General features: G+C 39.5%; 1 protein-coding gene and 1 long non-coding RNA gene across 3 annotated transcripts in view; one reads left to right on the top strand and one right to left on the bottom strand.

Moving 5' to 3' along the window:
• Positions 1 to 16341, top strand: part of LOC133518436 (uncharacterized) — a 107971-nt gene that overhangs the window by 24697 nt on the left and 66933 nt on the right. The window lies entirely within an intron of this gene.
• Positions 1149 to 10171, bottom strand: LOC133518422 (protein toll-like). Of its 2 annotated transcripts, XM_061852106.1 has the most exons (5): positions 9699 to 10171; positions 4547 to 5753; positions 3972 to 4120; positions 3637 to 3788; positions 1149 to 3192 (listed from the first exon to the last, which is right to left on the bottom strand). In XM_061852106.1, the coding sequence occupies exons 2-5, from the start codon at positions 5704 to 5706 to the stop codon at positions 1750 to 1752; spliced, it is 2904 nt and encodes a 967-aa protein (XP_061708090.1). In that variant the 5' UTR covers positions 5707 to 5753; positions 9699 to 10171; the 3' UTR covers positions 1149 to 1749. The 2 variants fall into 2 exon arrangements, with proteins under 2 accessions (XP_061708090.1, XP_061708091.1); XM_061852107.1 differs by lacking the exon at positions 9699 to 10171 and having other exon boundaries at positions 4547 to 7269.

The raw sequence follows: 16341 nt of genomic DNA, 5'->3' as shown, positions 1-16341 counted from the left end.
TTTTTCTTTCGACGCAGAATATGGTCGCTAATTTCGTGTTGCCGGCCACTGTCCGTCTGGTCCAGTGGGTTAAGACGCGGACGGCTAGAAACGAGTGTTACGGGTTCGAATCTCGACCGGTGGCTAACTTTTTTTTTAATATAATATTTCAAGTTTTATAATTTATAAATTTTTATTGTTTTAGACAAGTTTAATTTAGTAAAAAAATGTAGTTAAGATTATCACCTATACACCACCATATTACAATAAATAGTTATAACCGAGCAAAGCTCGGTCGCCCAGGTACTAGGCCATTGTAGGCGTACCTACAGAGAAAGATGCCCGCAATTTGCGAACTTCGTTGTTCGCAAATTGTTCCTCTTTTAGTGCTGCTGTACTAACTGATTATATGCTCTTTGATACTCGTACATCCGGTACATATCAAAAAGCCGTATAGGTAATACATTAATACTATACTTACTACCTAAGGTATACTAAAAGTGGCAAGGTAAATTATTAAAAGTCAGGTAGGTAGTACTTACAAAAAAATATATTTATTACACATATTACCTACGTAAATAGGTAGGTGCCTATTTTTATACATATTTAATATTTACAGCCAGCTCCATAGATATCTAGTAAGTATAGTCGTTAGATTTGTAGCTGGCCCCAACGGCTTATCCTTTGTCTATTGTTAACTAAAACGGCGCGTGCACACCTGCAAAAAAAGGGCCGGTCACTTTAACCGGTTATTTAATTACAACTCCTATGGTAATTGAAATAAGATTCAAAATGAACAAATAGAAAAATAATTTGCGATTTCTTGTGTGGTCACTGTACGGTTACTGAGTGCCGGCGAGTCGAACGCTACCGAATCAGTCTAAAAAGTGTCCTCGATATGCGTATATAACAAAGGCGCGTCATCGGAGAGCGCACCTACACTGGTTTTTTGAGCGTTGGACTAGCCCGCGCTCAGGTGCCAACAGGCATTATCAGTTTTTTCAACTGCCTGCCTGCTTTACAAATAAATAATAAATCATTTATTGCGAGCCAAGGTACATAGTTATTACATTTTAATTATAGAAACACATGGCACCCTGAAAAGGGTATTGCAAGTATTCTTATAGTAGGTACTACCCATTTATGAACATTATTTTTAAATAATTTATGAACATTATTTATATATCCTACGATTGATGAAATCTTAAAAATTCTTCACTTTACTACACTATATATAATATTGTAATGGGCACACTTATAGCTATTCCGTAAATGCTTGATACATCACATAAATAAATATTATTATTTACTTAATTGTATTTTGCCACAGTTACAACAATATGAGATCCCTGGTAGGTACTATAACAATTAAGGAACGAATTGACACAGAAATCAAATCCTTAATTAATTGGATTTATAATTAGTTAACATATTGACTAGCTGGTCCTCAATAACCTCGACCTTGGTTTCTGCGGTGACTAGGTATAAGTATATATTTTGGCAGCCCGGCATTTTAGCAGGATACCACCACCACCTAATTATTATTATCTGTCTAATAATCAGCTTCCTAGCATTCGCGAGTATTATAAGATGGTAAGCGATATGGTGTGGTAGATTGGTCCTTCAGGTAAAAGTATGCTTTAAACTTAATTACGAGGTAGATATAATACTTTCTTCGACAGTCAATCGAAAATATAGGAAATATTAAAATGGTAATGTTTTGGGACACCTGGCTAGCTTAAAGGCTAACTTATCGTTCAAAACCTTCGGTCAAAGCCTCAGCTTATCTGCTGAAAGCCTGGATGATAGGGGCACAAGGGGAATATCCTCTTGAAGCCCGAGTGGGTGGTGCGGCAGCGCGTACTGCAGCTTCGGCCAGAACCACGCGTCGCCCCACGCCACGTATGTGTTTGTGCGGAGGTAGGCGCGCAAGTCGTCGTCTTGACCAGGCTCGGGTGCAGGTAGCTCTCCCAGGAGTACTACTATCACACTGGAGCGGCCCTCGCGGAGCGCCCGCGCGTGCGCCTCGCGGAACTCCGCGCGCGCCCACTCGGAGCGCAGGAAGCCCGGCGACACGACCACCAGCGTGCGCCGCGCCTCCCGCACCGAGCGCGACAAGTGCTCCGCGATTGCCTCCCCCGGCGCCCAGTCACGATAGTGCACGCACAGCCGGTAACCCCGCTGCTCAAGCTCCGGCACCAACTTCTGCACCACCACCTCTTCGTCCTCATGCGAAAATGACAAAAACACGTCGTACTTAGCGGGAGCTTCTTTACCAGATCGCGTGAGACAGCCGCACCAACCGTGTGCGAAAAGATACACCTTGATCTCGTTTTGGTGGCGCAGCCATAGGATTGTCACGACGATAGCGACCAGCCCTAACAACGCCAATGCTCCACCTATGCTAGCTGCCCACGCTGCGCGAACTTCCGCACATAATGCATCTGCATCTTTAATGTGTTTCAAGAAACGACCGCCCGCACACGTTACGTTATTCCAGTCTTGGATGCGGTTCGTTGACAGCAATAGCACATTTACGGCATCATAGTGTGCACAATCACATGCGAGCGGGTTACCGGCTAGGCGCAGCTTGTAGCCGCCTGATGCCAGGGGCACCTCACTCAGCAGATTATCTGTGAGGTCAAGCAGCTCCAGTTGGATCGGAGTAGATCCCGATGGAAGCTTCGTCAGGCCTAGACCGGCCAGTTGGAGCTCGTGTACTACTACTGACAGGTCGAGAGTTAGCGGTGCACGTCGAAGCCTTAGGGCTATGTGATTAAAGTCCTTTGCTGGTTCCGGCGCCGGTGCGGTGTCGGGTGGTTCGATGCATTCCAGTTCGACCGTGTTTCGCGCAGGACGTGAAGTGCAATTGCAGTTAATGGGGCATTTTGATGTGGGCAATTCGCATGTGAGTTTATCCAGAGGAGCTGCGCGCAGTTTAGTATCAGCAAGCGCAGGTGGAGTGGCACAGACGGCAGCATCAAGCTTCATGGCCGGGTGTATGTACGCGTAGCTCGAGCTATCCATGAGTCGCAACAGTCGATACATACTACAGTCGCAGTGGAAAGGATTTTCGTCAAGTAGCAAAGTGCCTTTTCTGGTATCCTCGGGGTCGACGCGAGCATACTGATTTTCTTCTTCGATCTTGATCAATGATATTTGATTGTATCTGAAGTCGACTGTTACGTTACTCAAGAAATTTGTGTCAGTATCCTGGAATTAAGTTATATGTATTATATAAGGCTTATACAAGGCATCATTTATCTCCTGTACAGACAGTGGTTCCTAAAAGAGGGTTTGTATTTAGACTGATGTCCGTTTTTTGAGAACTAGATATTAAACCAGGCTTTAATTCAATTCAGCAGCATTCATAATTCTAAGGGAAATTAGTAAGCTCGGCTGATTTCAGTTAGCTCTGTTTAAAAGATTCTGTCACATTCCGCCAAGAGTTCACTTTATGTCAGGGGTGAGCGCTTTATGGGTATAGGCTAGGCAAACATAGATTAGGGTTTAACGAAACTTCTGTAGATAACGCTAATGTAATTGTTTGATGTTGAGTCTGTGCGGAAAGAGAAGAGTCGTGGAATGTAAGGGAACCCATATATACCACGACTCTTCTCTTTCTGCACAGACTCTAGATCTTTCTCTAATGCTTACCTCAAGGAACTCAATCCAGTTATATCTCAAATCAAGCAGCTGTAGTTGTAGTAAACTATTGCGCCAATCATAAAATACTTGTGTAATGTTGTTGTACCCAAGGTCCAACAGACGCAGTTTTTTCATCGCATGAAAAGGCGAAATCGATACCCCTGAAAAATTATATACGTATAAAACTTCGGTAGGAAAAGTTTTTCCTTAGAGATCAAGTCAGAGAGCCTACTTTTGTCTGTCTGGCAACTCTGGATATAAAACCATATTATTTTTTGGCTTAAAGGTCTCGTAACGTGATAAAATCCATATTTTTTGACACAATGATTGTCACTTGACCTGACCTGGGGTTCCTGACAATGTGAGTTGATTGTGAGCCAAGTCAAGCTCCTGCAGTTCGCCCAAGCCCTGGAACTCGGTGGACCACAGAGCACTCAAGTGGTTATTGCGGGCCGATAGGACACGTAAGGCGGTTAATGGCTGGAACAGGGCACTGAAAATAGAAAATAAGTAAAAAATAAGTTAAACGCATGTCAATGAATGATACTTAATAGGTTTTGTCAAGCCCCACCACATGTAATCCATGGGTGGTGAGGTGACTCTCATAATAGCGCGAAAGGGATAAGAGTGATTTTTTTTTTCTGGTCCAATTCTCGTTAAGGACGTACTTATTATGTAGGTTTCTTAATGATTTTGCGGCGCTGTCTTGCGGTCAAAGATAAATCGGTTTAGTTAAATTAACCTACGGACAATTCTTGCCATATTACGACTCTAGTTAATGTTACTTAAACTTAAACGTTTTGGAAAATAATTGAAGTGAATATTATAAGTTTATTATAACTTTTCGAGGCGGTTTAGCAATTTCTTAAGTAACGAACCAGGTATAGGTATAAGAAAATTTCTATGAAGCAATATTTACCCTGAGAATACTTCCAGATGGTTGTGGTCGAGCTTGAGCTCCTCCAGGTGTACTAAGCTTTGAAACAAGGCTGGCTCCAGCGATCGTAAGGCGTTGTAACTAAGATTCAGTGCGCGCAAGTCCGTCAAGTCGCTTAAAAGTTCTGATGGAAGCGTTTCTAACGCATTATGTGACAAAAATAGTGTTTGCAGCGCTTGTGCGCCAGCCAGCGCGTCTCCAGACAGCGTCTCCAAACTGCAATGCTCTATACGCACCACACGCAGCTTCGGCAAGGATAGGGCTCGCGAACCAACCTTCAGCGGTGTCCGTCCATTCCAAATTATCAGTTCTTCAAGTTCATTTAGGTCACGCAACGCCGACTGGCTTAGCTCACCCAGCTCTATGTTCGTGAGCTTTAGCACGCGCAAGGTTTTCGCTGTTGCTAAAACACCTTCACCTAACGATCGCAAAGGGTCGGACAGCTCAAGGCTCTGCAGCGAGTGTAGTCCATCTAAAGTACCATTTTGCAACTCACGCAGATCATTACCCCACAAAGACAGAGTGAGTAGCGACTTCAACCCCCGAAAAACACTTTCGTTAAGCCCTTTGATATCGCTCGCGGATAGTTCTAGGTACTTCAATTGAGAAACACCTGCCAGAGAATCAGACGACAGGTTTAAGCGGGATTCAGTCACTACGAGATTTTTTAACAAGGGTAGAGCTGCTAGAGCGGCTGTGGGTAGCTCTATTAGCGGTGTATATGGATCATCGAGCGTTGAACCCTTTAAATTGAGCGTGGAAAGATGTAGGTTTTGGACATGTTTTGGTTTGAGGAAAGAATGAGCTCCACGTATTGTGAGCAAAGTGGCGCCAGGTGCGCCGAGGGCTTGAAACGTACAACTTAGTGATTCATTGGCCGGCAGCACGCAGTTAACGATCATTACCCTCATTGGTGAGGGTATATTGACTTTCGGTAATTCGGCGCAGGTGAAGGTGCCGTTGCCTAAGCACTCCAACGTTATGTATTCTAGAGCACTCCAGGAGAGCTCGATCTTCGTGCCACTTTGGAGGATGCACGTTGTCGGCCTTCTTGTGGCAGAAGGACACATTTCTGTGGTCAATTCGCTCGCCGCCAGGGATAACAACGCCATCACGCACACCGCGCCACTCAAATTCGTCATTCTTTTCTTTGTTTCTCATGATTCATTAGGTGCTTACATTGGTAGTCCTGAAAAAATACAATGTCGGTTCATGGGTTAATGTTAGTCCAGGGAAGCCCCATGCTGAACACTTTAAGTGTTTGTTATTTCTGATACGCAATAACATTCAGTTCATCGAAGCGAAAGCGGAGTTCTAAATTCAATTCGATAATGTTCTAAATTGTAAAGTTACAATTTATAAATAGCACTTAGGTACCAAGTTATTCTCGAAAGCAACTGCAACCTGACTTAACCAAGAGGGGAAACTAACTTTTTGCATAAGTACTAGTATTTCAACTCGTATTGAGAAATAGTCGTGATTCCAAAAAAAATGTAAGTTTACATCTGCACCTACGTAGTGTTTTAATAATCGGACAGACAGACGGACATGACGAATCTATAAGGGTTCCGTTTTTTGCCATTTGGCTACGGAACCCTAATAAAAAGCATAAAAGTATTAAATTCAAAGATTACTATCGAAGCCTTGAACATTGCGGAATGGAGTATCGAGACAAACCATTGTGGTTTAACGATACTTTTTGATCAAATATTCTGTAATTGTGAATAATCTCTAATAAATAAATTAAAAAATAAAATCCTTGATACTCTCGCAACGCTACACTCGTGGTTTCGAAATCTTTAGCTTGCTTGGGTACCTATCAATATTAGCACGAGCGGTTAAACAACAACTTAAAAACAAATAATGAAAATGAAAAGTGTTTTATTTGTTAATAATACAGGGTTCAATTGTAAAGGTTGTAAATGTTACAAATTCGTAAACCTACACTGAGCATTTACCTATTTGTATGTATTATTGTGTCTTATCGTAGACATAAAATGTCTAAACATGAACTTGACCCCGATATCAAGACGTTGCGTATATCAGTACCTACATATGCATTGGCGTTAATTTTAAGTTCTTCGGTAACGGGATAATTGTTTAAATTGTTTAAAAACTTAATATAAATTTCAATTTGACACTTGGAGAGACTTTAAACCTCCCACTCTTATTAGGGCCACTTGCGCCATCCCATTAACCCGAGGTTAACCGGTTAAACCTGGAGTTACCCCGGTTACCTGTACAATTTGACACTCGGTTAACGGTTTAACCGGTTAACCCCGGATTAGTCGGATGGTGGTATTAATACTCTGACATTGGGACCTTTTACGTCTCAACATTTAATTGAATATTATAATTTAATATAATTATTAACTATAAACATTATACATCTCTTCTGTTATATTGTAGTAGTATTGGCTATTGTACTTTCATCACACTTGCTCGTAAAAGACCTTATTTCATGCAGGTGGACTAAAGGACAAAGGCCTATATTGTTCCCGGGGAGTTGTGGATTGTAAAAAAAGCTATAACTCCCTAGGGAGTTGTAGTTTTTTTTATTATGTCACTTATTCATACAAACCAAGTAGCATAAATGAGTTTACTTTTAAAATACAGACGTTATAATTTAAAGTTTTTGTTTATGTTTAAAATTATTTAATTTGATTAATTTACCACAGCCGTTAAAAATATATTTTACATAATTTTCAATCGTGGCTGAATGCCGACGAATAGGTCTATGCCTTCGATGCTTAACCTATCAAGAAATCACAAAATGGCAGAAGAATGTTTGATATGTCACCGTATTTAAGAATTATTTCGCTTATTATTTAGTTTTTTTTTCGCAAGTGTGATGAAAAACATTGTGTGTAACTCCGGGGGGTAAGAATATTGCAAACTCGGGTCTTAAATTCCACCCTCGTATCCAAAATTTCACTTACCCCCCTCGTTGCACAATGTACTATTATTCATTATAAGATATTACTGTAAGTAAATATTGATTTGTAAAAGAGCCCTTGAAGCATACTACTAATAGAATAATTTTTAGAATTTTGTTTAAGTAATAATTATTGGACGTTTTTACTTTTTACAAGCTTTTATTTAACTTGCCCTGAGCATGTTGGTAACATACCACTAACAAATGTGGGTCAAATCTTGGAAGTTAAATTTGGGCCACTTCTCGATTTTCGATTGAGCTGAAATTTTGCATACATAATTATATAAATATGTAAATCGGATGACATGGAGCTGATCTGATGATGGAGACATTGTGGCCATGGGAACTCTATGATAAATAAAACAACGCAAACTATTGTGTTTGGGGTTTTTAGAATTGTCTCGATTATTAGATATGATGTTAAGCGTTGGACCCGGGTACATCCTTAAACTACGTCCAAAAGAGAGGTATGGGCATTGTGAATGTCATCTCGCTTTGTGTGGTAGGGCACAGCCAGTGGATGTCATTCCAGTTCTAGAGCAGAGCCCAACTGGGCAACCTTACAGAAAACAGCAGCCAAATAACACTAGAAGACTCATAGTGTTGTGTTCCTGCCGGTGAGTAAGGTTGCCAGAGCTCAATGAGGGGGGGTGTTTAGGGTCGGCAACGCGCATGTAACTCCTCTGGAGTTGAAGGCGTACATAGGCTACGGAGACTGCTTACCATCAGGCGGGCCGTATGCTTGTTTGCCACCGACGTAGTATAAAAAAATATATAATATAAGTTGCATGTGGAAAGAAGAGTACAGTCAGCGATAAAAGATTGTACCAAAATAGTTTTTTACGATACAATTGCGGAAAGTAGGAAATTTAATTCGCAACGAGTGGTGATAAAATAAAACAAGACCGAAGGGAGTGTTTTAAATCGACACACGTTGCGAATACCAACGTTTTACAGTACATATGGCCTTATTTGTAAATTATTTTTTTGCTAAAAACTTATTATACTACCTAACCTACCTATGATACGGTCATGTGACCTGTCAAAGTCTCTAATTAGAATTGGAGTTTTGTAAGAATACCTACTACGCTCCAGATTCACATTCAGAATAAATTGCTTTTGTATTATAGAATATTTCGCTTGCTCGTAACTTAAACACTCGAAGCAAACACTTTGTTCTCTAATTACATAAAGAAGTATTAGTATTAGGTATGTGATTTTTGCATACCCATTTAAAGTTATATATGGGATTATTTTTTGGACTGATATGTAATAACACTAATAACATTGATATTGGCTATACATATACAACATAGATGTTATTATTACATGTGCAAAATTAACTTTTTCCTGTAAGTTCAAGGAAAATTGTAACCGTGAAATAAATGAGTATGTTACCTAATAAATAAATATTTTGGGAACAATCTTACTCAGATCGACCTAGTCCCAAACTAAACAAAGTTTGTACTATGGGTACGATATACATACGTATGTAGATAAATACATTCTGATATACATAGAAAACACCCATGACTCAGGAATAAATATCTGTGTTCATCGCCGGCGCCTGTTCGCGTGCCCGGCGAGGCGCACGCGCTGGGCCGCAAACGCTCCCTCTGCTAGAGCTATCGCTCTGTTGAATGATATGTCTCTGCGATTATCTGACGTTGACATTTTTTATCATGCATCTTACCAAATTATTAAAGGCATTTATGAATTTTTGAACTTAATTTAATTGATTATCATTCATGTTTATTTACTTTATTGACATAATATTATATAATCGAATTTGGTTTTTGTTTTTGTAAGGTTGACATGTAATTGTCATAGTGTAAGTGTGACATAGCATGTATAATAAAAATCGAAAAAAAAACACACACACAAATAAATGCCCTTACCGGGATTCGAACCCAGTACCATCGGCTTCATATGCAGAGTCACTACCCACTAGACCTGACCGGTCGATATAAGTTATCAATATTTATTTTCCCTCTCTTCGCACATCTAATATTTTTAGCTAGCTAGCTCTATTTTTAGACTTCGTTGGCATTTTGCATTATGGTACAGCCTATAGCCTAGTATACAGCCTAGTTATAAAGTTTGTTGGGTGGGTCTCCATAATTACGGCTGCCAAATTTGCAAAAAAAACATAAGTGTGCGTTTATTACATTGCACGTTTTCTCTTATCTAGATACTTACTTATCTAAATGAACCCATAATGTATATAGCACGTCCAAAATAAAAACTTATCATTAATAAAATATCACTTTTTTAAATCACGTGGCGACGCGCAGAAGCGACGTGGGATCTACGTCGGCGGAAACACTAGACTGACTGTAGTGGGTGTGGTGGTGGTGGGGAGGGGAGTCCATTCAGTAATATGTCTATATTTTATTTATGTGTGGTGGGAGTATTACCTACGATAGCAACGCGTGCTATTTGCCTATCATACTTTTACTAATACTATATAATACGGGGAACAGTACCCCTAGTGTAAATAAATTCGATTTCGAAACGTGACGTACGCGTTTGCGTTTAGTCTCATTTTGTATTGGATTTAGAAAGAGCGCGCCAAGCGGGACGTTTTGAAAACTCAAAATCCTATACAAAATGAGACTTAACGCAAACGCGTTCGTCACGTTATGATGTCGATCAAATTTACACTAGGGGTACAGATGTAGCTTACTTTATTCATGAAATTCTATACGTACCTATTTATATTATTTGACGACCGGTTTGGCCTAGTGGGTAGTGACCCTGCCTACGAAGCTGATGGTCCCGGGTTCAAATCCTGGTAAGGGCATTTATTCGTGTGATGAGCATGGATATTTGTTCCTGAGTCATGGGTGTTTTCTATGTATTTAAGTATTTATAAATATTTATATATTATATATATCGTTGTCTAGGTACCCTCAACACAAGCCTTATTGAGCTTACTGTGGGACTTAGTCAATTTGTGTAATAATATCCTATAATATTTATAATATATATTTATTTATTTATATTTATTATTTTACTGTAACCTTTACGAGTACTAAACAGTGCAATTATCTGACCAATTGTACACCTTGTTCTATAATGACTTAGGGACTGGAGTTGGCCATGTGTGTGCTGTGCTGTCTACTTGCTAAGTTAACTATTATATGTAGGTACTTAGTTGTAGACAAAAACGTAAGCAAATATTTGTCCTTTATTACTGAATAAAGATATTTTATTTATTTATAGTAGGAGCTAATATGCATGTTTTCGTCTAGTCAGACCATTTTTAGGGTTCCGTAGCCAAATGGCAAAAAACGGAACCCTTATAGATTCGTCATGTCCGTCTGTCTGTCCGATTCTGTCACAGCCACTTTTTTCCGAAACTATAAGAGCTGTACTGTTCAAACTTAGTAAGTAGATGTATTCCATGAACCGCATTAAGATTTTCACACAAAAATAGAAAAAAAACAATAAATTTTGGGGGTAGAACTGAAACTCAAAAAATCTTTTTTCATCAAACCCATACGTGTGGGGTATTTATGGATAGGTCTTCAAAAATGATATTTAGGTTCCTAATATAATTTTTTTCTAAAGTGAATAGTTTGCGCGAGAGACACTACCAAAGTGGTAAAATGTGTGTCCAAAGTGGTAAAATGTTGAACGAGATCTAGTAGTTTAAGTAGTTTTTTTTTAATACGTCATAAAGGAACCCTTCATGGGCGAGTCCGAATCGCACTTGGCCGCTTTTTGAGGTTCTCTCGTTTATACAAAAAAATAATGTTTTAGTTAAAATCTCACTAATGTTTAATGCTAATACGAATGTAGTTTCAGTTTATATGGACATATTCTACAATAACTACCTAAATCCAAATACAAGAAATACCATTTGTACTAAAAGGAAAAATAACGATTATTAATTTTTTGGGTAGCAATTCAACATAATGTAGAAAGGAAATCAACATGGCTCTGCCAATACAAGTATACTGAAAAAAATTGCATGCAAAAGTTCTGTAGGAGAGAACAACATGATTTGGACAACATTTTTTCAACAATAAAAGTCTCATGCAATTTTAGTCCGATAAAAATCGGGAGCTCGCAGCAGTCGGCGCTGCACGCTGGTCGGCAAACACGAGCTCCAACTCCAACCGACGGAGTGAACCATGTCGAGTGATTTTCGACTTAAAATACGTGAGTGTTACGGCTAATATATTTAAAAACTACTTACTAATTACCTATTAAAGATTTAACTAATCTATCAAATAAGTCTGCATGCTTGCTTACTGCTAATATATTATATGTATAGTTAATTGTTGTCTTATAAGTGAAATTTTGTAATTTCTTCAGACAATAAATTTATACTCTTTAAACCGAAAAATATTTGTTTAAAATAAAATCAGGCGAAATGTATGAAAAAGCTAATTTTTATTTCCAATGTCGAAACTGCTGAATTGTGAAAAATAATTCATAAAGAGTATTTGAATACTTAATACTTCCTTGATAGACTATTTGAAATGCAAAATTCAAATTGGTTTTAATTTTTTTATTTAAAATACAAAATATTGAATGATTGGTTATGAATGGGGTGAGGAGGGATGACAGTGGTGAGTTGGTTTTTACAGGCTACTGCTACGTAAATGATAATAATCTATTCTAATAACAAATCAAGCTATTATAATGTTCATAATCTCAAAGTCTCGATCCAAAAAAATTCAAAACTTACCTTAGTAGGAAATTCTAGTAGTTTTTTTTTTTTTTTTTTTTTTTTTTATTATGCGTTTAAAATTTTGGGTCCAGTCCCCGCGAAGTGTACGGGCGGCTGGATCCGTAAGGTCTGTGTGATGTTTTATATCTCTAATGAATTAATTATGTGACACTGGGATGATGTTGTGTTGTTATGAAAGGTGATGGTGGTAATGAATGTTAAGATATGAAGATGGATGGTGTAGATGAGTTGTTATGTGTTGTTGAACTTTTTTAAACTGTTGATTATGGTCCTGGATAGATTGCAAAATGAGGTCAATGTACTTTCTCTGCTAATGAGGTCTGGGAGGCTGTAAGGTTGAATTTGGAGATTATGACAGATGATTTCATGATTGAATCTTGCTATGCTGAATTTTGGGCATGATCGTAGAAGGTGGTCTATTGTTTGTGGGGTGTTTCCGTCACAGGGGCAGAGATCGTCGGTGATAATTTTCATTCTTTTTAGGTATTTCTTGTGGTAGCCGTGTCCGGTGAGAATTTGGGTTAGATGGAAGGAAATGGTGGTCTTGTTCCGGAGCTCTTTGATGTGGTTAAGAGTTGGTAGCCAGTTCTTTAGGTGCATTCCGGTGGTAGAGGTGAGGTAGTCATTGCAGTGCGCTTTTTGTGTTTCAGTTTTACAGAGGTGCTTAATGTAGGAGATGGGAAAGTGGTCAAAGTCGGGTGCACGGTGGAGAGTGGCGGCGTTTTTGGCTTCCTGGTCCGCTTCCTCATTTCCAAGCAGTCCTGCATGGGCCTTGATCCAACAGAACTGTATTGTGCCTCCTTGTGTGATTTGGTGGATTTTCCGATGAATGCTGTTGACTATGCGGTTTGTGCTGTTTCTATTGGCGATTTCCTGTAATGCTGACAAGGAGTCGGAAAACACGGTGCAATGGGTTATTTGGAGGTGGATACATGTTTCGCAGGCAGTGTCTATGGCTACGCATTCGGCTTGGAATACGGAACAGAATTTATGTAGCTTTTTGCGTTTGATTGTGTGTCGGCCATCAGGGTGGTGTATTATGACTGCTGCTCCGACCCCTCCGTCATGTTTGCTCCCGTCGGTGTAGATTCGGTGCATGTCTATTGTATTGTATGGTTCGAGGTCTGTTGCACTGTGGATTTTATTAATTTTGATGGATATCCTGTCCGAGGGGTGGAGAAGTTGCGCTGGTGGTATTCGGGTGTCCAGAGTGAGATCAGTGGGTAAGTATTTGCTGATTCCACTCCGTTTCGTTTTTTCGACTTCAGCTACTTCGTTTAATTTGTGGTGGAGCGGCGTGAGGTTCGCTAGAGCTATGGAGGCGATGGTGGGCAGCGTGCGGAAGCCTCGGATGATTTTTATTGCGAATCTACGTTGTAGGCTGAGGAGCGCTTTGGTCACTTTTTTGTATTTCGTTGCACTACTCCATACTTCGGCACCGTACGTTATAATGGGTTCGATTGCGTAATTATAGATAATGGAGACATTTTCTGCATGTACTCCCCATGTTGGGCGGATAATTTGGCAGAGTTTTGCATACATTTTCAAGGCTTTTCCGATGACATATTCGCAATGGTTGATAAACTTGAAATTTTGATCGATTATAATGCCGAGGAGTTTGAAGTTGTTGGAAAATTTGATTGGGATGTTATCCATGGTAATATTACAAGTTTTAGCTTTAGGCGTGCATGTCATCAGTTGTGTTTTCTGTGGGCCGAATTTAAGGTAGTTTTCGGTGCCCCAATTAGAGATAGTCTGAAGGATGTGGTTGGCATTAGTTTGTAGTTGTTCGTTATTTTGGGCGGTGCAAATTAGGAGGATGTCGTCGGCGTATGCTTGGATGTAGTTCCCATTTGGTAATTCTGTATCTAGGAGGTCGTCCATGATTAAGTTCCACATTATTGGTCCTAGCACTGAGCCTTGTACGCAGCCTCGGTTTTGTATTTTGGTGGCAGTGGCGTCGGCGTAATTGAGTACTATTTTCCTGTCCTGTGTGTAACTTTGGATGACATTGTATATATTTACCGGACAATTGATGTATTGTAGTCTTCTGAATAGGGCGGGCCACCACGCGTGATCGAAGGCGCCTTGTATATCCAGTGAAATAGCTACGACCATCTTTTTGTGGAGTTTTGCCTCTTTCATGATTTCTATTGCATTTATTATTGCATCTGTGGTGGATTTTTGTTCTTTAAATCCGTATTGTTTGGAATTTGCTATGTTGTTGATGTACATATGATAAGTTAATCTCTTGGCAATTAATTTTTCGTATATTTTTCCGAAAACGTTCAGTAAGCCTATTGGTCTGTATGAAGCTATATCAGAATAGTCTGCTTTGTTGGGCTTTGGAATAGTTTTGATGAATGCAATTTTCCAGTATTTGGGAAAATAACTTAGGTGTAAACATCGGTTCAAAAGTCTGGTGAAGATTATTGGGTATGTCTTGATGAAGTGGTGACATATGTCAGGGGTAAGATGGTCTATTCCGGGTGCTTTTTTGCTGTTCATAGATTTGCTGACTTCGATTATTTCTTCTGGGGTAAAGTCACTGTCATTGTTATTATTAGAATAGTATTGAGTTGATCTTCTAATGATCTGGTGTTGATGGTTATCATTAAGGTGATCGTCATCTGGGAAGAATTTATCCATAAGTGCTTCTGCTGTTTCTTGACTGGAGTTTGTGTATTCAGTTGGGGATATCTTGAGTGTTGTTGGAGGCTGTGATTGGGGTAGGTCTTTAAGCAGTTTGTTGGTAATATTCCAAACGTGTTCTTGGTTTTGTTTAGAGCAAAATTCCCGGAAATGTTCTGATGACGATTTTAGAATAGCGTTGACGTATTCTACTCTGGCTTCTTGTTGTTCTTTAATTACGTGTTCTATGTTTTTATTGCCTCGTTTTAGATCTTGCGTCCGATGGTGTAGGTGTATGACTCGTTTTTTCAAGTTGGTGAGTTCGTCATTCCACCAAACCGCGCGCCTGTATTGGGTTTTTCTTCGGAGTGTGGCATCGCATGCACTGAGAATTATGTTAGAGAGATAATTGATGTATTGATCAATGTTTTCAGTATCGAAGCTTTCAACATTGGGATTTTCAAGACTGGCTGAGTGCATTTCTTGTTTGATTTTGGTGATTACCTCTTCCCAATCTGCCTTTTCAGTGCTGTATCTGTAAGTTGTCTTCGTGGTATTTTTTGATAGCTTTGCACTTGTCATGTTGTACGTAAATGTTATAGCATGATGGTCCGAGGATGGTGAGGCATCGTAGTTGATCTTCCAGTCTTGAATGAGAGTTAATATGTTTCCGGAAGCCAGCGTAAGGTCTATGATTGATGTCCTAGTTTGTCCAAGTGCGGTGTTTTCAAAGGTAGGGTTAGATCCGATATTACATACATTGAGGTCGTTGGCTATAATAATATCTAGGACGTCTGCACCTCTTTGGTTATTTTTGCTGGAACCCCAAGCTGAGTGCCAGCCGTTGAAGTCGCCACAGATAATTTGCTTCGCATTTTGGTTTGATTGGAGGTATAGTTCCAGGTAATTCTAGTAGTAGCAGTTTTTTCACCTCTCGTGCCTTGAAACCCCCGCAACGCTCAAGATTTCACTTTTTTAACCACTCGCTGAGCTCATGGTCTGCAGTTCCATGTTGAAAGAATGAGAGAGTTGCAAGCATTAAAATTTAGAGTTACCATGGTTACCAGTACAATTTGACACTGGGTTAGCGGGTTAACCGATTAACCCCGGGTTAGTGGGATGGTGAATTTTCAAAAACACTAAAATTATTTTTCGTACTTTCTAATATTTTCTGTTCCTACTAATTTCAAGTCCCTACTCAAATCGTTCACGTTACAACATTCAACCCCTTTTTATACCTATTAGGGAATTAAAAATGCTGAAATTAATTTTCTCGTATTTTATGAAAATGTCTTATTAGGAATTACGAAGTTTCAATTCAAGTTCCTAACTTAATATAAACCTTGTACAACATACCAACGATCATCCCCTTTTTAGCCCCCTTAGGGGATGAATTTTCAAAAACGCTCAAAACACTTTTAATGTAATACCTTCTCCCGAGTTTCAAGTTCCTTTTAACGCCATACAAAGGTTCAACCCCTTTTTAACCCCCTTAGGGGTCGAATTTTT

This window comes from Cydia pomonella, chromosome 5 (assembly GCF_033807575.1).
Source record: "Cydia pomonella isolate Wapato2018A chromosome 5, ilCydPomo1, whole genome shotgun sequence".
NCBI classification, from domain to species: Eukaryota; Metazoa; Arthropoda; class Insecta; order Lepidoptera; family Tortricidae; genus Cydia; species Cydia pomonella.
The sequence above is the reverse complement of the archived record's forward strand: the minus strand, read 5'-3'. Positions and strand labels throughout refer to the sequence as shown.